This window comes from Melitaea cinxia, chromosome 15, assembly GCF_905220565.1.
Source record: "Melitaea cinxia chromosome 15, ilMelCinx1.1, whole genome shotgun sequence".
Classification (NCBI taxonomy): domain Eukaryota; kingdom Metazoa; phylum Arthropoda; class Insecta; order Lepidoptera; family Nymphalidae; genus Melitaea; species Melitaea cinxia.
The window spans coordinates 2,697,158-2,721,025 of NC_059408.1; the positions used below are offsets into that span (position 1 = coordinate 2,697,158).

The window sequence follows — 23,868 nt, forward strand, 5'->3', positions numbered from 1 at the left end:
ATATACATTATATAATTTAATGTATTTGTTATTAAGATTCATTAGTGAAAAAAAATTATGTTAAGGAATTTTTTTTTAAAACATTCTTATATATATAAATAATAAGAAATGTAATGAATAGTTTATTTTGAAATTATCAATTTACTGCCAAAGACATTTCAGAAATATTAAATGGTTTTTAATGGTAATATTACCTTTTTGTTATTAATTTATTTTATTTTTTTGAGAAATATATCACGTTATTTACCTATTTGTGTTGTATATTTTTTACAAAACCCTTTTTAATCCCAGTATTACTTACAACATGTTTTAAGTTCCACTGACGGATAAGGCTGCACAGCTTTAAATCTGCCTTTTGCTCAATATAATCTCAACATAAATAACAATTAAATAAAAAAAAAAGAATTTGTTTCTTTTGTTTGTAGTCTTTTTGTTTCTTATTGGCGGGACATGCCTTATTGGCGGGACATGCATGAGAGCTTTATCCACCACGCTGCTCCAATGCGGGTTGGAGGATATATTCCCTACTATGAGTAATGATCGCTATCAGGTGTACATGACAACAACCGGGACCGACGGCTTAACGTGCTCTCCGAGGCACGGTAGGGAGACCCACAAGGACTGCACAAACACCCAGACCACGGCACCACGGCACCTGTATGGCCTTATGGTTTCTTTCTTTCTTTCTTTAAATACAACATGGCTGTACAAAGTTTGTTGGATCAACTAATTTTATGAAGTTTTTCAATAAAGCATAAATCGATAAATAAAACGACATTTTACTATATATAAAACTATAATATCTTTGGTATAGTATACATTTCTGAGATCTTTTTTAAACTCGTCGTGACAAGATCATGGACCTATTTACCCTAAATGGCCCGGGGCGTGTACTAGAAACGTTAAAAATTAATCGACTTTTACGACAATCGACAAATTAAACAAGCTTAGCCGACTAATTACATCGAAAAAAATTGATTATTTTTTATCACATCCCTAACATATACGCTGATTTACCCTTTGCCCTTAATTTATGGGGCGGTAAATGAAAATGACCCGGGGCGCTGAATCTTAAAATACCGCACTGAACAAAATGGAGACAAAATCTGCTGCTATAAATATAGTTACAATTATAACATTACAAACTAAGCTACAAAGAATTGCATCACGAGGTTAATAGTTCCAAATACTATAATAAGGGAATACAGGAGTCCTTTCCACCAAGTCAACTTTCCCCTCAGTTGAAGCGATCGCATTTGTAATAACGACGGTAATGCGAATACGTGGATCAGACCACTTACTGCACCGGTGTATCTGAGAAAGAAAAATTTTACATTTCAAAACAGTTTTGAATAACATATCATCATTTCAGCCTATCGTAGTCCACTGCTGGACACAGGCCTTCCCAAGTTAGCGGCAGACATTATGGTCTGAACTAGACCTGTGTAACTCATGAGTGAGTGATACAAATGAAACATATCTTTTCAAGTGAGCTAGTCTCTCATCAGCTCACTTACGTTTCAAATATATCTCCAGCTCACTAGTCTTATGATTCATTTTCGAGAGACTGACGTACTGAGCGGGAGTAAACGAGACTGAGCTAGTGAGCCACTCGATCGGACGATGGCGTTTATCATGCGAAAGAGAGAGATAGTTAGTTATGGCTCTGTATCTTTTCGATTCATATTTCACAAGGTCATAGACTCAATCGTCTTGCTTTGAACAAGCGAAAAAGTATTTTTTTACCACCACATAAGGTTGCATTTTGGTTGCATTATAAAATTATTTCACTGAGCTAAATGAGCTGAAGAGCTAAATGAGTGATATATATCCTAAGATCAAAATGATATATATCTCTCTTTTCTTTTCAGTGATATAAACTTCGCATGGCTAGTCTGAACTCATGTGTTTTGCCCATAGTCACCACGCTGGGCAGGCAGGATATATTTCGAATTGTCAAAATTTCCCGCCATTATTAATTAGCCTACTATTGTGTAATAAGAGTACATTTGTAAATAAAAAAAATATATTTTTTGACATTGATGTGTAATAAGAGTACATTTGTAAATAAAAAAAATATATTTTTTGACATTGATAAAAATGTGCAGCCTAATTTAATTTTGATTGTCAATTAAATTTCTCAAATTTTAAACCTAGTAAAAAATTATGATTTTTCAATATATTCAAAGGACAATGTAATTCTTATCGTTTTAGTTTTAGGGAGACTATAATATTTAAATGAAATAATATAAAAATTTGTAGAATATTTAGAATTAAAAAAGCATATTGATTCTTTACTTCAATGCAGGTAGGTATAGTGTCCTTTTTTAATCTTTAAAACACACTAAACGTAATGTATCTTTAAGACAGTCCAAGTAGGTTGTAAGATTTCTTACTTACTTATATAAGTCCCCACCGTTGATAATGAATAGAACACAGCAATCATCCTCATTATTAATATTTTTTATCTGTGCTAACGACTTCCGAAAATGGAGGAGGTTCTCAAATCGATTGTATTTTTTATTAATAAGATATTAAACAGTCATACCGTATGATAGTCCCGATGTCAGGGCAGAAGCAAGCGAAGAGAATGCTGAGAGTCACGATGGCCAGGTTCATGAGCAGCGCGGGGAGGCGGCCCGCGGCGCGCGAGCACAGCGCCGCCGCCTCGCCGCGCAGCATGAACACCACGAGCGGGTACACCGTCACCACCTGCGGGAGGGGGGCCCTAGACACGCTTGCACCACCACGAGCGGGTACACCGTCACCACCTGCGGGAGGGGGGCCCTAGACACGCTTGCGCCACCACGAGCGGGTACACCGTCACCACCTGCGGGAGGGGGGCCCTAGACACGCTTGCACCACCACGAGCGGGTACACCGTCACCACCTGCGGGAGGGGGGCCCTAGACACGCTTGCACCACCACGAGCGGGTACACCGTCACCACCTGCGGGAGGGGGGCCCTAGACACGCTTGCACCACCACGAGCGGGTACACCGTCACCACCTGCGGGAGGGGGGCCCTAGACACGCTTGCACCACCACGAGCGGGTACACCGTCACCACCTGCGGGAGGGGGGCCCTAGACACGCTTGCACCACCACGAGCGGGTACACCGTCACCACCTGCGGGAGGGGGGCCCTAGACACGCTTGCACCACCACGAGCGGGTACACCGTCACCACCTGCGCGGGCCGGGCTTAGCGGTCGGCCGCCTGGGGGTAGCCTACACGCGCTTTCGACACCAGGAGCATCGCAAGCGCGTTGCCAACCCTATCCCTAATCACCCCAGCTCTCTTACTTAAGGAACACAACACTGCTTGAAAACACAAATTTGGACCCCAGTCGGGCTCCAAATTTTGAGTTGCATATATCCTACCTGAATAAAATATATGTACAATAGGATGATTATTAACTAACTGACAGACACGTTGTCCTGTTAAGCGAACTGTCAAAAAGCATGAAGTTGAAATATTCGTTATTAATGCTTATTTACTTAACCATTTTTTCGTTCACCTTCGTTGCATCATACCTCATAACTTTTTACTGGGTGTACCGGTTTTGATAATTCGTTTTTAATCGAAAACTGGTGCCTGTCATGTGGTTCCATTTAAATTTGGTCAGTATTCTGAATAACGCGTATTTACTTGACTATTTTCTTTTTCTACTACTTGTCGATCTAATTGAAAGTCGGTTTTTTACTTTTGCGAACAAAAATAATTATAACACATAAAACCACGCGAGTCATATAGTTTGTAGTTTGCACTATTTAGGTATAAAAACGTTAACGCACCTGGAAAAGTAGTAATGCTCTCGCGATGGCCGTCATGACGTCATGCATTTCGAAATTGTTTAAAATATTCTGTAAAACAAAAAAAATTATAGGATATTAACAATTGGTTGATTGACTGATGCGATCTGTAACATCCCACTGGCATAGGCCTCCTTCTACATATAGGAGAAGGATCGGCTTAATCCACTACGCTGCTCCAATGCGGGTTGGCGGATATATTCCCTATATGAGAAACGATCGCTATCCGGTGTATATGATAACAACCGGTGACGATAGCTAAACGTGCTCTCTGAGGCACGGCTGGGAGACCCACAAGGATGACGCCCAGACCGGAAAGAAATATTTGTATAAATACAAATATTCATTACGAGTGGGATTTGAACCCGCGACCGCCGGTGTTTAAACACACGCATACACACCACTACACCAGAGCGGTGGCAGCAATTAATTGAAACTAAACATATTTGAAAAGTTTTTTGTCCATAAAAAAATCATGAAAATCTCTTTATAGTGGCAATAAATAATTACCTTAAGTGTAGGGTAAAAAAATTGTCAATCGTTTATTTAAAAACGTGTTCTCTTTCGTAATGTTAAAAAATCTACCATCCACAGAAAGGGTAACACACATATTTTATAGCGCTATTTTAATCCTTACAGATTGCAAATTCTTCTCTGCAGTATTCCGAATCAGTGGTCGTTTAATTTTTAACGATAATTAAAAATTTAATTTGAAAAATAACGATTCACAGGTGCTTTTGAAGCATATTTGAATAGTTATTTTTGATTTTGAGTCAATACGCATAATTAGAAATATTTAAATAAATAATATTAAATAAGCATAAAAATATTGTTATTTTGTAAGACAAAAAACATGGAACATGTATGGTTGTTTCGTCAAAGATCGTGGCTAGTTATAACAAATTGTGAAACTTTATCTGTTTACGCAGGAAAAAAAAACAGATTTTGAAACATTCTACATTGGTGCTCCGCTCCTATTGTTCTTAGCGTGATGATATATCCGATAGCCTTCTTCGATAAAAGAGCCATCTAACACTGAAAGAGTTTTTCTAATCGGATTAGTAGTTCCTGAGATTAGCGCCGAAGTGAGTTGAGGAAGTTCCTGCACGAAATAATAAATTTAAACATTTATTTAAATAAAAGTTTTGATTATTCGTACGCAAAGCGGCACTAAACTTTATTTTGAAGCTTGCTGTTTTGATATTTATACAGGCCTTTAATATTTATTACAATTATTAAATTAAATAATTAAATTTATTTCATTCAAAAAAGTTACAATTATGTCGTATCGTTAATAATGTATACTTAAATATTAAAGTCACTGCATCAAACATCCATTTTCTTGGCAAAGTCTAAGAGTTGCCTGGAATTCTAGATGAATTAAACTTATGTAGTTAGTATGCATAAAGTTGAAAACAGCCAGCCAGCTTTATAATATTATAAGTATTAGTATACATAGATGTTTGTTAAGTTAATACATAGGCACTGTGATCTGGATTATTGTGTTTGTATTGAGTGAATTCTCGAAGCTCCGATACAGAATATTATAAAGGGGTGATGGATGGTTGGATGGAGGGTTTATTTATTAATTTATAACTTACGTCTTCTATGCAAGACTTAACGAGAGGGAAGCAAATGTAGAAGACGACGCCAACCGTCGTGTAGGTGACTGTTACCAGCAAGAAGGCTATCGTTAGATCTCGACCCTGGAAAACAATAAGGCACTTTATTTATGCCTTTGATTATAAATTATTTGATTAAAAACGTTTTTTTTTAGAAAAAACAAAGCTTGGTGGTTCTAAAACTTTTGCAAACAAAGACGCTAAATATGTACAGATGCGCTAAAAAGTGACAAAAATCCGACTCGATAGTCGTTTCCAAAAAAACGCAAGAGAATGAAGTCGTGATTAGCATCCAGCTAGCATCCAGTTAGTAGGTATATTCTTTTTACGAATAAAATTTTAAATCCATTTAAAATACATTTATTGTGAATTGTTACAAACTTACAATACATACACACACGATTGTTTGTTCTGCTTCAGCCTGTAATATCCCACTACCGGGCATAAACCTCTTTCCCCATGTAGGAGAAGGTTCAGAGCTTAATCCACCACGCTGCTCCAATGCGGGTTGGCGGCTATATTCCCTATTATGAGTAACGATCGCTATCAGGTGTACGTGATAACAACCGGGACCGACGGCTTAACGTGCTCTCCGAGGTACGGTGGGGAGACCGCACAAACACCCAGACCACGGCAAACAGCTGACGAATACAAATGTTTGTCATGTGCGGGGATCGAACCCGCAACCGCCAGCGCAACAGGTACAATCCATGGCTGTGACCGTTGCGCCAACGCGGCGTCGATTGTTTGTTCCTAGGGTAATATATGTTAGCGAACTTAGCAGATCATTGTCCAGCAGATCAAAAATAAATGTGAGTTCTTATCGCATGCAGCTGAACTATTTCTAAAAAGTATCAGGAACTGTAGAACTCATTCGCATGCGATAAGAACTCACGTTTATTTCAGCCCTCCTATAAAATGATCTGCTGCGGGAAGTTGGCAGAGCATGTTTTCAATTGTCTTTTTTTAAGGTAAAAACGCCGGAACTATTTCTAAAAAGTATCAGGAACTGTAGAACTCAGCTGCATGCGATAAGAACTCTCATTTATTTTTGATCTGCTGGACAATGATCTGCTAAGTTCACTAACATGGGTAATATTTCATTTTAGATAAAAGCCGATTAATATACACACGTATTTATATTATTATTTTTTTTATTTACTAAGATACATGAAATAATACAAATTAAAATTAATATTAATAATAAGATGTCACATAAACACATTCAGGTTTAACCGGCCATCGGTGTTGTCGATATTATCAGTAGGTACACATTCGATATATAATGCAATATATTTCTATAATTCTTTGAATAAACACTTTTTTTATAACTTGGTCGGCAAACAAGCGTGCGGCCCACCTGATGGTAAGCGATTACCGTAGCTTAAGCGCACGGCTCACCTGACGGTAAGCGATTACAGTAGTTTATAGACGTTTGCACCACCAGAAACATTACAAGTGCATTGCTGACTCTATCCCCAATTCCCCCAGAAGAATACATGTATATAAAGGAATATATTCCTTTGAGTTTGTATATTTGTATAGTACCTTTTCTATAGCAGTAGTAATATGTATTGTTTTTTATAAACAGATTTTGACACTTCATAATAGTCACATATAAAAGAAATATTTAATTTTAATTTTATGTATAGGAATTGGAAAATAGCTTTAAATGTCGTTTCTTTGTATTTTCAGAGCAACACATTGTATAATTTTCCGATTCCAATTTAAGTAATCAACTAATGTCTTATATGTATATTAATTTTACATACACAATCGGGGCAAGTTGAACCCACTAGAATGAAAGAGGAAGCAGAGTAACAGCCAAGTGAACCAACTGCAGTTGCCACGGTCAGACCACTAACATACTACAAATAAAACAATGAAAGAAGTAACTCACATTCTTCTCTGGTTTCGCATTATTCGACATCAAAGTTATGATGATGTTGTGTATGTAGAAGGACAGGGCGAGCATCCCGCTGAGGACAGCGGCGTCACTGCCCCCCCTCCCCGCTGTCACCAGCAGGTCGCCCATGTTCACCCCCCACGACCAACCCTTTACTATCACGAAGATCAGCAGATAGAACACTGATAGGGTACCTGAAATAAAGTAAAAGATCTTTGATATTTTTAACGAAAAATATTAACTGTTTAATTTCAAGTTATAGTTAGGAAAATATAATCAAAACAACATATAAAAAGTTGGTAATTACGATTCAGCCAGTAACATCCCACTGCTGGGCATAAGCATCTTTTTCCATGCAGCAGAAGGATCGAAGCTTAATCCACCACGCTGCTCGTATAATTGTATATGTATAACATTAATTACTTACCTAAGGAATTGAATTTTGTGAAGAACGAGACCTTCGTAAAGTTCAGAAGAGGGAAGACAATGAAGGCCACGTAGACTGGCACCGTGCTGTGAAGACCCCAGTACGGAGAGGGGTCCACGACAGGCTGGTCGGGAAGGCCTATCAGAGGGTCGTTCTTACGGCACAAGATACTTGAGTTGTATACTGTTATGTTTGATGCGGGTACATCTGAAAGATAAGTTTATATCGATAGTTAGTTGGCGAGCAAGACAATTATAGTTTGGACTTTGTTAGTGTTCTGGTGAACTGAGTGGACTGTATATATATCTCTGGTTTATTAGCCGTTCCGGGAACAAAAATGTGAATGCAGCAAATATTAAATAGACAGTCTTAGGCGTAGAAGTCAAAGTGTCGCTGACGTGTCGTAGGTCGAGCCGCCGATGTCTTCGCTCCGATCCGATGGTGGGGCTGTCCCTCCGTCCCTCGCCGCGCACCGCATCCGTGGTGTTGCGTTAGTCCGCAATAGACTTGCTTTCTATGGGCTCTGGTCACCTTACTCGCCATAGGAACACAACATTACTTCAGAGCAAGCCAATTTGTTGGTGATCTTGTGTAAGGTTGAGTTAGTTCTCAGTTGGGTTGCTTAACATTTTTAGCAAGATATTTCCCGCTGTCCTACCGCCTACCTCAATAAAACTATCAGCCCTCTAATTGTTCAAATTACATTTGATAACCTGCAGCTTGTTTATTGCCTCTCGCCATAAACATTTTTCTGTCAAATTCTTTTAAAATTTAATTCCGTGGGAATCTCGTCTTCGGTTCTTGAGTTAAGCGTTTGAAAACACATATTTCGTTTACTTATTTACTATAGCATTTATTTTACAAAAAGTTGGTGGGTAAATACATTCTTTCCTACTGTACTTATTATTTGTATAGATCGGTGTAAATTTTAAAGATGAATTCCCTTTAAGCTTCCCTGATATTTAAGCTAAAAAATCCGTGTTTTAAGAATTAAGATATAGAAGATCCATTTATATTTAGAGGGATAGGTTGAACGAGTATAAATGTTACCCATGAAGTAGTTGACGGTGTGGTAGAGGAAGCTGGTGATGAGCAGCCAGTACACGACGGTGGCGCCCAGCAGCACCAGCACGCTGAAGGCGCGGGCGAGCGCCGCCGCGCCGCCGCCCAGCAGAGTGCGGCACAGGGCGGGCACCTCGCAACCCTCACTGCCTGACAGGCAGAAGAAAGAAGGAAGGAAACTTACTTATTGGCCATTCAATACTATACAAATGACAAAAGTAAACTACTACCGTACTGTACTGTGTGGCTACGGTACTAAAGAATATAGCCACCCCCTCTCTTTCCGTGGGTGTCGTAAGAGGCGACTGAGGGATAACACAGTTCCGCTACCACCTTGGAACTTAAAAAGCCGACCGGTGGCGGGATAACCATTCAAGTGCTAGCTTTGAAATACACAGGCCGAAGACGGGCAGCAGCGTCTTCGGTGCGACAAAGAAAGTACTGCGGTCACCGACCCGCCTGCCCAGCGTAGTGACTATGGGCAAAACACATGAGTTCACGTTATTTTTGTCGTAAACTTGTGGAGGCCTATGTCCAGCAGTGGACTGTATAGGCTGTAATGATGACAAAAGTAAAAAGGTACATAAATAACAAAATGATACAATAAATAGTGAAAAAAATCACGAAGAATACAAAGATGGCAACAGAAAAGAAACGGCCAACAAGGTTACTGCCTCAGCATTCTGGAAACTGTAACTGTTACCTAAGGAACGAGGCTTATATACAAATGTGTGGCAAACACAGTGTTGGGCGTCCTACTGCCCATTGGACCAATGACTAAACAATGACTAGATGAAGGCTGAATGAGAATTGTGGACAAGCGGAGTATTTGTCGCAAACTTGGGGAGGCCTATGTCCAAAGCTGATAACCAGTAGTCGATTATCAAACGGACCGTTGCGTTGCTTTTGATACTTTTGGAAATCTTCAGTAATTTTTTGATAATTAAGTAAAGTAGAGACATAACATCTTGTCATTACGGCATCAAAATTGATTTAATACGAGTAGATTGAAGAAAGAATGAAAATCAACTACATACGAGTATATTAGGTTTATAACTCTGAACAATTGTAATGAGTGATTTTTGTCTAATAATAAGTCTAGATATTACTATTAATTATAATTCGAATTTTCGATTACAAGTAAGTATTTTTCGCAGTGTGGGACGTCCTCCGGCCCGTTGGACCGATGATCTACGTAAGATTGCCGGTGTGGGCTGGATGAGGATTGCGGAAGACCGGGATGTCTGGCGCGAACTTGGGGAAGCCTATGTCCAGCAGTGGACTGCGATAGGCTGAAGTGAGTAAGTATTTTTCACTAAGCTTGGGTAACTACAAATTTTTAATATTTTATTATCTATACAAACAAATAATAATTGGAGTATCTGTTTGTAATATTAAAATAACAATTTTTTACTGAATCCATATGAATGTATGTATACACGGTACATATACCAAAATAACATTTTTTAAATTTTTTATCCGTCCGTCTGTCTGTTTCGGCTAATCGCTGAAACGGCTGAACCGATTTTAACGGGACTTTCACTGGCTACTTTTATTTTATAAATTTATTTATTTTATAAATCTGCGAACTGAACAATAACTTTTTGTTAAATTCTACGCGGACGAAGCCGCGGACACAGCTAGTTTGCTATGAACTAGTTTGATAGATGATTCCAATTTCTATGCCAATTTTAATATTTTGTATGTTACTAACCATGTCGAGCGTTGACTTTGAGAAGAATGTACGCCGTGTAAAGACATAAGCCAGCCATGAAGACGAGAAGGAATAATGCCATGGGAAGACCTGCGCGCTCGACGCCCCACGCCATCGTCAGTAACGATGACCCCATTATTGTGTTCCATACTGAAAAACTTAAAAAAAAAACAAAATGCATAATAAGCTACAGTTTCTTTTTTATTTTTAGGGGTAAACATAAAAAAAGTTTGTACAGAAGTTTTATTGAACAGCTCACTACAGTATACAAACATCTTTTGTATTCTTTACCCTTAGGATATCTATAGAAACTTTGCCTGATTCCGTAGATATATCTATACATATAATAAAACGGTAGGAAAGTCAAAACTGTATCTAGAATATTTTTTTAAAAGAATACTTGGGGTGTGATCTACAATCGATACCGAAGCCAAAAGTATAGTTTTTAGAATTTTTGTCTGTTTGTCTGTATGTATGTCCGAGATAAACTCAAAAAGTACTGCATGGATTTACTTCAAATTTAGCACGAATATTATTAAGAAGTCGGGTCAACATATAGGCTACAAATTATCACGCTATCACCTACGGGGATCGAGCAGTGAACCTTTATTTCTTCAACGCATTCTGTAACAACGTGTAATCTTACGACGCATATTTGAAAGTTGTTATTATGTTAATAGCCATGCTATAAGTTAGCTTCATACTATAAATAAAGACATTCTGTAGTATATTTAGTATCAGCATTGCACCCGTGTGAAGCCGGGGCGGGTCGCTAGTAAATAAATAAAACTGGTCAGCTAATATGAAAAACTTACATAGTAACGAGAGAACTCTGTTTATTCTTCTCCGTTATAACAGACTTCTCCATCGTCCGCTTGTACGTCGCTATGATGTCACTCCCTGATAGTTCCGCATGGCCCTGGTGAATAATTCACATTAATATTTTATTTTGCGCTCGTATAACCTGAAATTGAATTGAATTCGTTATGATAACTTGGTACGTAGACGGTACAGTTCGTCACTTGCGACTTGTGGCGTAGTTCTCTATATTTATATAATAATAATAGGTATATAATAAAGCTTTATTTAATTCCATACAAAATTCATCAATCATTATCTGAATTTGCCCAAAATCAAAATTTCAACCAATTAAAAAAAAAAACAATAGATACCTACAAAACAAAAGATAATACTTATAAGATTTCATTAGATTAGTGATCATTATAAAAAAATACGATTTCATATAAAATTAATTAAATAAATTAAATTAAACAAATGAAATAAAATAAAATTAAACAAAACTTTAATTAAACAAATTAAATTAAACTGAAGAAACGGAGCAACGGACCTATCGCTAAACTATTTGGGCAGAGGACTAGAATTGTTAGTGGGGAGAGGGGCGCAAAATATATACTATTAGACAATCATAAATACATCGATACAAATAAATAAAATTGGAGTGTCTGATTGTAATATTAAAATAACCGCTTTTTACTGAATTCATATGTATGTATATGTTACGCTCAAAGATCGAAAACGCTCATTGAGCGGAAAAATAGCTCACAACGCGATGTGGTCACAGTAAAACATCCACATAGCGAAATTCGTGTTATGGCTCTAATGAAAACGCGCACGACGCGTTGTGGCAATCAAAGAAAGTCCAAATAGCGAAATTCGTGTCGTGGCTTACATGCTATTCGATCTCAACGCGTTGTGGCAATGAAGAAAAGCCATGACGCGTATGGAATACTATTTGATTACAACGCACACTACTTTCCGATATAGATCCTACTAGGCCTAGGCTGGAAACGTTTTGGTAGATGTCCTTAAGAAATATTTTTATAAAATCACGGCATAACGTGTTTCTCATTATCAAATATATTATGTATATAATTATATAAATTAAAATGAAACGATATTTATTATTTATTGAAATTACTTTATATTTAAAAAAATCAATTAATTAAGTAATAAATCACTGAACACAAAATATTCATATCATTTGTAAATTACGCATAATTCACATAAAATGATAAGGGTTTTAATTTTTTCATGACAATTAAAATTCTTTCAAGAAATAAAAATATTTAACACAAATGTTTATTGATCACCAATAAACAACAACAATGTACCTATATTAGAAATAACTATAATTGTGAAAAATAAGTATTTGATTGCTATTTATTTTTACATGAACTATTACTGTGGCATTTTGAGTTGCATTTTATATTCTTGGAGCGACACTTGCACTTTTTATCAATACAGTATCTTTAGCAGTGGCACATTAAAAACCCTTGCTTACTTCCAGACGATAACATAGATGCCGAGCGAAGTGTTAACGATGAAGTTGAGGGCACATCACAAATGTTAATAAAGTTGGTTTCAGAAAGTGTAAATTCATTACGTGCATAAAGTCTATCGAGTGTACCTTCCTTGTTTCCTAACTGGTAGAGACCTGATGGATTAATGCTCATAACAACACACATAACATTCCTGGGTGCTGCACGTCCTCTATCAACTTCAGGAACTCTTAACTAAAACGTTAGTACCAATTTCAACACAGGGAAATTTCAAATTAGACAATGAAACCATTTTGTTTGCCTGTTCCTGTAGACCTAATTTAGCACATTCTCTTTCAACATTTATGCTATTCTTTTTGAAACAGAGCTTACAAGTTACATTTGCTCTCTTTACTTTTTCTGTAGTCATAATAAAACTGCGATCAGAGTTTGTTTCTACAAACTCACGTAATTTATCGTAAAACAATTCTTTTTTATTCGTCGTAATTAGCGCTGACATTAAAAGTCACTCACATAAACAGAAAATAAATGAATAAAACTGAGGTTTCAATGCGTCTTTGCACCCGAGCCGACACCGAAAAGTTACAACCTGTCTGTCGTGATATGGTTAACACAATGAATGCTCAGAACGCGTCATGGCTTTTCTTCATTGCCACAACGCGTTGAGATCGAATAGCATGTAAGCCACGACACGAATTTCGCTATTTGGACTTTCTTTGATTGCCACAACGCGTCGTGCGCGTTTTCATTAGAGCCATAACACGAATTTCGCTATGTGGATGTTTTACTGTGACCACATCGCGTTGTGAGCTATTTTTCCGCTCAATGAGCGTTTTCGATCTTTGAGCGTAACATATACACAGTACCTACATAATATACCAAAATATATTTTTTTAATTTTTGTCTGTCTGTCTGTCTGTCTATCTGTTTGTCCCGACTAATATCTAAAATGGCAAGACCGATTTTAAAGGGACATCCACTGGCAGATAGCCGATATAAAAAGGAGTAACTTAGGCTACTTTTATATTTGTTTTTTTTTTTTTTTACAACTCTGCGAGCTAAACAATAACTATTTTATTAAATTCCACGCGGACGAAGTCGCGAGCACAGCTAGTTTACTATATTTAACAGTAAACATACGGGCAATCAATATAAAAAAATTTTCTTGCTGGCATCTATTAATAAAATGATAGATCTGTTAAAGTTTCTAAAAGAGCACTCAAACATACTAATTTTCAACTTTAGAAACATGTTGTCTCATTTATTGTCAAATAAAACCTGTAAACGTCTCATTGCTTTGCCTTTGCAAACCTTTACAGAGAGGAGGTTTTTACCTCCTCTCTGTAAAGGTAAAGGGGTTGGAATCTTTAATATCGCGTATAAATGCGCGTCAGCGGAATTTCCTATCAAGAGTGATAAAGGAGGATGACGGGACTTTACCTGCTCTCTGACGTACTATGGGAAGACCTACAACTTCCAGACCAGAAAAATCTCAAGCACAAGAAGAAGCTTGAAGCTGATATTTACACAAATACAAATATCTACTTCGAGCGGGATTAAACCATTATCTACAGCGTTAGTTAAAGTTTTGCCACCAATACATCAGATGGTTATCTTTGCTTTAACTACACATATTGGTAAAAAAAAATCTATACCATTGCCTCCAACGAGTTTACATATTAATATCGTCGTACGAACGCTGCAAACAATTTCCTGTTTATAAATAACGAGCGTAATTTAACCTTCTGGTGGTTATTATAAATATTTTAACAAACTTATCAGTATATTTTTGTTTCAATAGCTTTTGATAAAACCGCGAACAACTAATTACTCCTCTACTGATATTAGTTGTCAAGTACGTTTTTACAGAAATTACTATAGTGTGATTTTGTTTTACATTTAGTATCGAAACAAGATTAAATTGTGGATAATTATCGAATTTACTCGCATATTTACGTTGATTTTTATCTTTTATTAAATTATTAATAACATTCTTTTTATAACATACAATTTCACCGATGATGTATATATAAATGTTCGTTGTTTAGTTGTGGTCTCGTGCATGATTTTTTTTGTATGGTAGACATATGAGAGTACCGTAATCATTTTTTTATCATATTACCGTTTCTTTTAAAGAGTCGATCAATCTCAGAAGAATCTAAATTATTAATTAAGTAGTGGTAGCATCACAATAACTACATTTAAGAAGTGACAACATTTTACATACCTTTTAAGATTCACCATTTCCATTTCACCATACAACAGACCACAGAACATTCAAGTTTGAAGCGCATACATACTTGATTAAAGATTATTTTGACAAAGAGATCAAACAGAATAATGCAATAGTTTTCGATGCCTGTCTTCCCACAGTGCCTCGGAGAGCATGGTAAAGCCAACGGGGTCTGAGTGTTATACCATAGCCCATAATTCCGGACAATAATCGTCATTTATAGTAGCGAAATTATCTAAAAGCCCGGGAATCCTTCTTCTATATGGAAATAAGGCTTTCGTACAGCGGAGAAATATATAAAGACTATTTCAGTTCATACTTTTAAAGTTAAGGTCAGAATTTATTAACTACGGAACACACCACGCGGACTTACGCTTGGTTATCTTATACACCTTATGTAATTATAGCCTAACTGCAAAGTCAAGTCATTCAATACGCTTTACTTTATTCAATTTTATATAAAACCTCTTTTTTAACCGACTTTCAAAAAAGGAGGAGGTTCTCAATTCGACTGTATTTTGACCGGGTGGACCGATTTCCACAATTTTTTTTAATCGAAAGGTGGTATGAGTCAATTGGTCCCATTTAAATTTATTTGAGATCTAACAACTACTTTTCGAGTTATATCTAATAATGCGTTTTTACTTGACGCTTTTTTCGTCGACCTACGTTGTATTATACCGCATAACTTTCTACTGGATGTACTGATTTTGATAATTCTTTTTTTGTTGGAAAGGGGATATCCCTAGTTTGGTACCATGGAAAGGAAGGAAATCAGGATCTGATGAAGGGATCCCAGAGAAATCGAGGGTAACTCTCAAAAATCTGCAATAACTTTTTACTGGGTGTACCGATTTTGATAATTTTTAATTTTATCGAAAGCTGACGTTTATCATGTGGTCACATATAAATTTTATCGAGATCTGATAACTACTTATTGAGTAATCTTTGATAACGCGTAATTACTTGAGTATTTTTTCGTCGATCTACGTTGTATTACTCGTCGATGAAATTGAAGTCGGTTTTTTTTCGTTTGTGAGCAAACACAATTATTATATATAAGAAACAAAGTATAGTTTGAAATTCAATGACGATATTATAAAGATAATTTTAAATTTGATTTTAATGTTTGGGGTTATAGTTTATTTAGGCATACTGTTGTAATTTGTAAATTTATCTTTTTTGTGAAGGCGGCGTCTTTTTGTGTTTTTTTTTTCTGAGAATAAAGACTGATAATTTTTAATATCTAAAAGTTGTTATAATTTCATCATTGATACCGATAACTTAATTATAAACATTATAGTGACAATAAGACCGAAGAGTTTTTTTTTTTGTTTGATCACGCTAATCTCAAGAATCACTCATTCAATTTTTCAGGAAAGACTATATAAAATTTCGCTGTAACAAATAGGAGCAAAGCGTCAATGAAAAATGTTGCAAAAAGGTGGAAAGGGATGATTTTTTTTTTGGCCCTTTGACACATCTTATAAAAAAATATGAAAATATTTATGCAAAGCAGGTTGTCAAATAAGTACATATTTAAGTAAATAAAAAAAATAAGTTACCAGTGTGTCAGAACTAGTGCTCATAGTTTTGTACGTTTGGGTCAGATTTGGCGCCAACAGGAGCGGATAGGCTTCATGGTTGGTGCTCTTGAAACTGGCACAGCTCGTCGACCGCTTCATTAATCTGCTAATAAATAAAATAAATCGACATTAAAATTAATGAAATAAATAAACGCCTCACACCCAAAGGCCTCCACCAGGATTTACTCGTTTGTTGGAGGTCCGAAATCACACAATACACATACACACGCCCAGACAACGGCAAATATTTGTACGGCCAATACAAAATGCCATCGATCGATCGATTGTTTTAATAATTTATTTTCCAAGTTGTCCAAAATTAAATTAATATATTTTGAAGTAAGATAAACTGGATTTTTCTAGATAAAATTGTCTTGGCCTGAAAATCTGTATACATGTATACATTTATTGAAGTTGGAAGAAGTTAAATATTTTAATGAATAAAAGAGACTTGTTTGGGTGAATGAATGGAAAGATCTGGAATTATGTAGAACTTACTCGTTTCTGTAATTTTGTTTTCTCTCCTCTCGGCACTGACACTCGCAATCGGAGCAATCGGAGCACCCGCTGCCGAACACGCTAGAAATAAAAAGTTAAATAACAACTTAGGTAATTTAATACAACGTCTGCAACATTGTACATAGTTTACAGTCAACATCGACGGAATCAGAACCGATTTATTAAATTAAATTACTGATGAATTAAAACATAACTAAAATAGTTTATTAAAACTAACAACTAAATCCTAAAATCTCCTCTACCTCTGTTCGATACAGAGAGTAGAATGATCCCTTGAATTTAAAATACTTATAAAATTATTAATTTTTATTTAAAGATTAAAACGTCACACATAAAGATACTACAATAAGAACGGACACCATGTCAATCAACGCTATTTCATTATATATATTAAAATAATTGGATTATAACAAGTAATAAGTATTATAGTATTTTAATTTTGAACCGACTTACAAAAAAGGAGGAGGTTCTCAATTAGACTGTATTTTTTTTTTATGTATGTTACGTCAGAACTTTTGACCGGGTAGACCGATTTCAACAAATTTTGTTTTAATCGAAAGGTGGTGTGTGCCAATTAGTCCCATTTAAATTTATTTGAGATCTAACAACTACTTTTCGAGTTATATCTAATAATGCGTTTTTACTTGACGCTTTTTTCGTCGACCTACGTTGTATTATACCGCATAACTTTCTACTGGATGTACCGATTTTGATAATTCTTTTTTTGTTAGAAAGAAGATATCCCTAGTTTAGTACTATGATAAGGAAACCAGGATCTGATGATGGGATCCTAGAGAAATCGAGGGAAATTCTTGAAAATCCGTAATAACTTTTTAGTGGGTGTACCGATTTTGATAATTTTTAATTTAATCGAAAGCTGGTGTTTATCATGTGGTCACATATAAATTTTATCAAGATCTGATAAGTACTTTTTGAGTTATCTTTGATAACGCGTAGTTACTTGACTATTTTTTCGTCGATCTACGTTGTATTACTCGTCGATGAAATTGAAGTCGGTTTTTTTTCGTTTGTGAGCAAACACAATTATATGTTTGAACGTTGGTAAACACGTTTTTTACGAAAAGATTTCTTATGTGACTTTAGTTAGCCAGTATTGTCCACCCCAAGATTCTTTACTATACCTATTATATAAACTATAGCCTAAATCTACAGCATTTAATAAATGATAGTCAATACGGTACCGGGTTTGAATTGCGTTATTTTTTTTATATAATATCAATAATATATTTTTTTTATCGACTAAGGGGCACAATATTGTCAGCGTCAGGGGCGCCAGTAACCTGAATACGTCTCTGTACCCCTATAATATTACCATATTATAAAAACATATGACACTGCTCTGGCGTGGTATGCGTGCTCGGTGCATTAACACCGGCGGTTGCGGATTCGATTCCAGCTCGGCATGGATATTAGTGTTAGCACAAATATTTATTTCCTGTCTGGATATTTGAAACCGTCAGTCCCGGTTGTTATCGTTAACCCGCATTGGAGCAGCGCGGTGGATTAAGCTCTAATCCTATGGGCCTATGCCCAGCAGTGGGATATTACAGGTTGAAACGTACCAAATTCCATATTTAAACTGCAAAAATGTCAACAATTTTTATTTTGTCATTTCAACTCAATGATATGTTCATTAACAACATCAACGTAATCATTTTTTATTGTCGTCAATACCAAAATAGTGCCTACGTAAAACTAGTACCTAAATCCAGAAATAACGAATGATAAAACATTCTATACAAACCTTAGCTACAATTCTACTAATTGAAAAAAAATTAAATCCTTTTTTAGCTGAATTCTCCTACTCATAAATATATAATCTAATATAATACAAATACCTCATATATAGTTTTTCAGATTTCGTGATAAGTTACTGAATGAATGAGTAATCTTACGCTCTTATTTATAAATTATACATGATTATGAGACACTATGAGTAATATATTTATAATTTTGTACTCTTTGTCCTGTCAGTTATAAAAATATTGATCGGATTTCAAGGAGATGCGACAAGTCCTTGATCTCGAACCCCGGGTGTTCGAGATAGTGTCACACTTACATCGCAGTATTTGTAAACATATTGTTCATAGCCATTAAGGAGATAAGCCACAAATTATATGAAAGGTTTTTAATCTATTCATTTGTAAGCAAATATTATGGAAATGTTACCCAGTGCGTAATGCATGAGTAGCAAAAATAAGATATACAAAATTAATTACATTTTGATGCTTTCAATGTTGTAATCAATGTAAAAAGTACAAAACAAAATACAATATCTAGCATAATGTTACAAGAAAAAAAAAATTAAAAACAGATTATTTACAATTTAGGCACAGCTTCTTTTTATACGGTGGAAAAAAAGCTTAGGAATAGCCTAATATTGCCGTAGCATATAAACGAGTGCCAAGTAAGTTTTAAAACAAACGAGTTGCTAACTCTAACCCTGACCTACTATAGGAGAATACCTTACTCACAGCAGGAACACTACACTACTTCGTACTTCACCGGACGGGCTACACCGGATATTAACCATGATATTTCTTTCTGTGTCCTAACTCAATAGATTGTATTTATATTTACGGTGATTTTATGTTTTTAATAATTAAATTAGATTTAGATTATAATAATTTAGAAAGAGGCCTATACCCAGCAGTGGGATCTTACAGGCTGAGTCGTGAATCATTAAGCTATTTAAGTATTACCTAATTGAAGATTCTGTTGGACCTAGTTCAAACTAGATTCTTATGCTATATCCCGATTCACGATATAAGTTAGTGAAGATAGAAAGTTTTACTTCAGTCGTGTGGTCTAAAGCGCATTAGTTTTTTTTTATTACTGCCGGTATCTCAAAGCTAATAATATGATTTGTAATACATATAGTATAGCCTATAGTATGCCTTGCCTAGTTACAAAAAAAATTTGATATAAAAAGAGTTCTTTTAATTAATTCCATAATTACCGAGATTAGCGATTTGAATATACGTTTTATGGAGCATAGTTCAAAGGTCACAAATTATTTAATAATTTTTTTCTGTTTGTCTCTTGACCTAATTTGATAATTGAGAGTCACACCAGACGACTAAACCACTGACCTGATTTAAAACTTCGCAAAACTTAGAATGTCTTAAAAATAAAAAATAAAAACTATCCATTAATTAATATCTTATGTTAAGAAAATAGGCCATATAGTGCGTGACACTGTGTGTTCCAAAGGAAAAATGAACTTCGGCGGTGGTAGAACGACATCCTTGCGACGGGAATAGAGAGCAATAGAAAACAAAATGGTTGGATGGTATTAGAATAACAGCTGGCCATCTGTGGTCAATGGAAATCACTGGAGGAGGCCTATGCCAAGAAGCATGCCGAGATTAGGGATATTTTATAAATACATTTGTTTTGTTGCTATTTTGTGATTCTCGAAAATAAAAGTCTTCATTATCTCTTACTCGCTGAATATGTAGTGTTTTTTTTATTATTTGAAATACACATATCGTAAGATATTAGCACATATTTTTAAAATTTTTAACTTATTTATTAAATCTCTTAACTGGCAACAAAACATTACTAAATTTACAATTATCACAAGGTAAGTTGTTACTAATTGCCAGTTACATACTGTAAATATTTCGGGTCGCTGACAGCACCTTATTTATCTTAAGAATTTTTGTATGGACATTTCCATTAAAATAAAATAAATAAATAGACATCGTTTATACTTAAAAGATAATTTTGAAGCAAATCGCTTCAGCCTTTAACATCCCACTGTTGGGTTTCGGCCTCTTTCTCCATTTAGGAGAAGGATTGGAGCTTAATCCACCACACTGTTCCACTGCGGGTTGGCGGATATGTTCCCTACTATGAGTTACGATCGCTATAAAGTATTTATGATAACAACCATGACCGACGGCTTAACGTTCTCTCCGAGGCACGATGGGGTGACTCACAAGGATAGACATCCAAACCGGAAAGAAATGTTTGTACAAATACCCCGAGCGGGAATCGAATCCGCAACCCGTCGGTGTTTTAGGCGACTACTCGCACCACTACACCATAGCGGTTGTTAAAGCAATTTCTGCGGTACGAATACTGCCAAGTTCGCTAATAAAATTCAAAATATTTTAATGTAACCAGAAGATGCCGATGTAATAAAAATATTTTTAATATTTTTTTGTACATAATCCTCGGTGCGCGTGCCCGACTCGCACTTGGCCGGTTTTTTTTCACATACTTTGAACTTATTAGATTGATCAAAACCTTATTAGCTCATTAATCCAATAACGCTAATATTAGTTTAGGAGTAAACTATTATCTATGACGACAGAAAGGAACATGTTTCGTCATTTAAGGGTCAAGCGCAAATACCTACAAAATGCAATGCATACAATCGATTACATTATAATTATAAACTTAGTAAACTTACATTAATTTATTGCGGAAAATTCACTGTCATCAAAATTGATAACGACACGTTTACAAAATTATTAAATATTTGAAAAAATATACACGTAGGTAGCTTGGTAGATAAATCTACCCAGGCTCTTGGAGCCTAGGGCTAGACTTAGGTCTAGGGCCTAGGCCCCAAGGGGGGGAGTTGCCGGATCTCCTATTGGGCGCGTCCCCCCTAGGTGGCGGATGGGGGAACGCCACTCGCCTGGTTCCAGCGAGTGGAAGGGGTCCTGTACCCCGTGGACCAAAACTGGCGGACGGAAGGGGTGGGTGGTTCGGTCGCCCGCCCTGTGGCGCGAAAGCGCGGTGTGCCGGCCGGATTGCACTGGCTCCCTAGAGCTTTGCTCGGTTGCTGGTGCAATCCGCCAGACCTGATGTATGAGTGCCGGGCTGTGCTGGCTCCCTGGAGCTTGCTCAGTTGCTCGGTGAGATCTGGCGCTGGAGGTCGGGCGGGCCTGAACCCCAACACCATACAGCCGAGCATTGGAGGTCAGGCCTGCCTGGCTTGGAGGGGGGACGCTCCTGGACATGTGTCCCTATTCTGCAGACGATAGACTGGTCCGGTTGAGCAAAGGTAGATAAATCTATCTATAAATATATCTACATGGACGTATTTAACCCAGAGACAAAAAGGCTATGGCCCGAAGCGGCATTTTGCGAGAGGCTGCACAAGCCCAAGCACGAGGGGCGGCGCAAGCTGAACTAGGAATATTGAGGAGAATATTGAGAGGTATTCAATTATTGCTCTTATTAAGGTTGTTATATCGTTTCACGGCCGTCATGATATTAGTTTTTTGCACATATGAAGACATTTTGACAACTATTGGCTTTTTTTCTCCTTTCGAAGAGGATCTATATACGTCCTTAATGTCATTAGGCTGTAGGTCTATCTTGAGTGTTGAAGCTAAGTGCGTTACTATGTTAATATGAGAGTTTTTGGATTCAGTATTCTTTGGCTTTTTTGTAGATTCTCCAATTATTTTCTAAAATGAGTATATCCAAAAAAAAAATATGAATTTAAGGAATGGCGGGCTAAAAAGCCTAAAAATTCGAGAGTGGCAGACTTTATTGACCCGAGGTGCTGAATCTTAAAATACGACTCTATCTACCCGCATTACTAAAAACAAATCAACGAAATGTTCAAGTATGTACGCACGTAACTTACGAATTACAACAGTATATTAAACTATCCATACTTCTTTTTTCATTGGGTTTATTATTATCAGGACATAATTGTTTATTTATTAAAATAACATAAAACAAAGTAAAATAACTTATTCACAAAAAAAATCAGTACGAAGTTCTTCGGGTCAGCTTGTACAATGGTTTAAAAGAAAATACCTACTTAATATTTAATGCTGATAGAATGGGCATCTTGTGTTGTGGATCCGAAAACAGCCACAGTACAACAAAAATCTTTATGGACTACGCAAATAAATGGCATGAGTTGATATTGAACGCACGACTGTCAATGCAACAGCCATAGCTAACTGATCCACTAATATATATTAATAACTAATAAATTATTAAAATGAATTAGCAAGACTCTTACAAATATCGTTAAGGGATTAAAACTGTTTTGGCCCTTGGAAATTGGAATATACTGAACAACCCATTATGGTCCTAAGGCTTCAAAGTTTGGAGACCCCTGCATTAACTACCCGGCAAATATCGCCACAAAAATACGTAATAAGTATAATCACATAAATGTTTACTCTACATCGATATATAAAGATGGAAAATGATAATATACTAAGCAAAAAATATAATTGTGTTTACTTACAAAAAAAAAAAAAAAACGAGATCAAATCGACTTAAGTAAAACGCTGTAACCTGTAGATAGTTGAAAATACAGTAATTTCAATAGGCATTATTAGGGATTACTCAAAAAATAATCTTTAGATTTTGATTCAATTTAAATGGGACCACTTTACAAACAACAACTTTCGTTTAAAAAAGAATTATCAAAATTTTGCTTTTCGTACTTTTTTATTTAATTTAATTTTTTTTCATTATAAGTGTAATATATAGTGAGAGAAATAAATGATTTATTTCTTAAAAAGAAAGGACTCAATTATTTGTATTCCAACACAAAATAGAAAATACTATTAAGAAATTACTCAAAAATTAGAAATAATTATACGAAATAATTCAAAAATTATAAAATAAAAAATATTTCCTCACCCATAACTATCAACGGATTTCACTGAACTTGCACTGGT

The 23,868-nt window shown here is 36.0% G+C and overlaps 1 protein-coding gene across 1 annotated transcript; it reads right to left on the minus strand.

Annotated features, from left to right (window-relative positions):
• Nucleotides 1-777: 777 nt before the first annotated feature.
• Nucleotides 778-23,069, minus strand: LOC123660595 (sodium-coupled neutral amino acid transporter 9 homolog). The gene is made up of 12 exons (XM_045595649.1): nucleotides 22,992-23,069; nucleotides 17,159-17,239; nucleotides 16,640-16,763; nucleotides 11,357-11,460; nucleotides 10,542-10,699; nucleotides 8,816-8,977; nucleotides 7,766-7,972; nucleotides 7,333-7,532; nucleotides 5,412-5,516; nucleotides 3,793-3,861; nucleotides 2,549-2,712; nucleotides 778-1,314 (listed from the first exon to the last, which is right to left on the minus strand). Exons 1-12 carry the CDS (start codon nucleotides 23,018-23,020, stop codon nucleotides 1,146-1,148), a joined length of 1,572 nt encoding a protein of 523 aa, XP_045451605.1. The 5' UTR covers nucleotides 23,021-23,069; the 3' UTR covers nucleotides 778-1,145.
• Nucleotides 23,070-23,868: the final 799 nt, after the last annotated feature.

Excerpts from the sequence above, each read along its gene's own strand:
- LOC123660595 (XM_045595649.1), bottom strand. The coding sequence starts at position 23,020 with ATGCCCATTCTATCAGCATTAAATATTAA. Across the intron at positions 11,461-16,639 it reads GCACTAGTTCTGACACACTG|GGCCATGCGGAACTATCAGG; the intron begins GTAACTTATTTT and ends ATTATTCACCAG. Across the intron at positions 5,517-7,332 it reads ATGCGAAACCAGAGAAGAAT|GGTCGAGATCTAACGATAGC; the intron begins GTGAGTTACTTC and ends ATTGTTTTCCAG.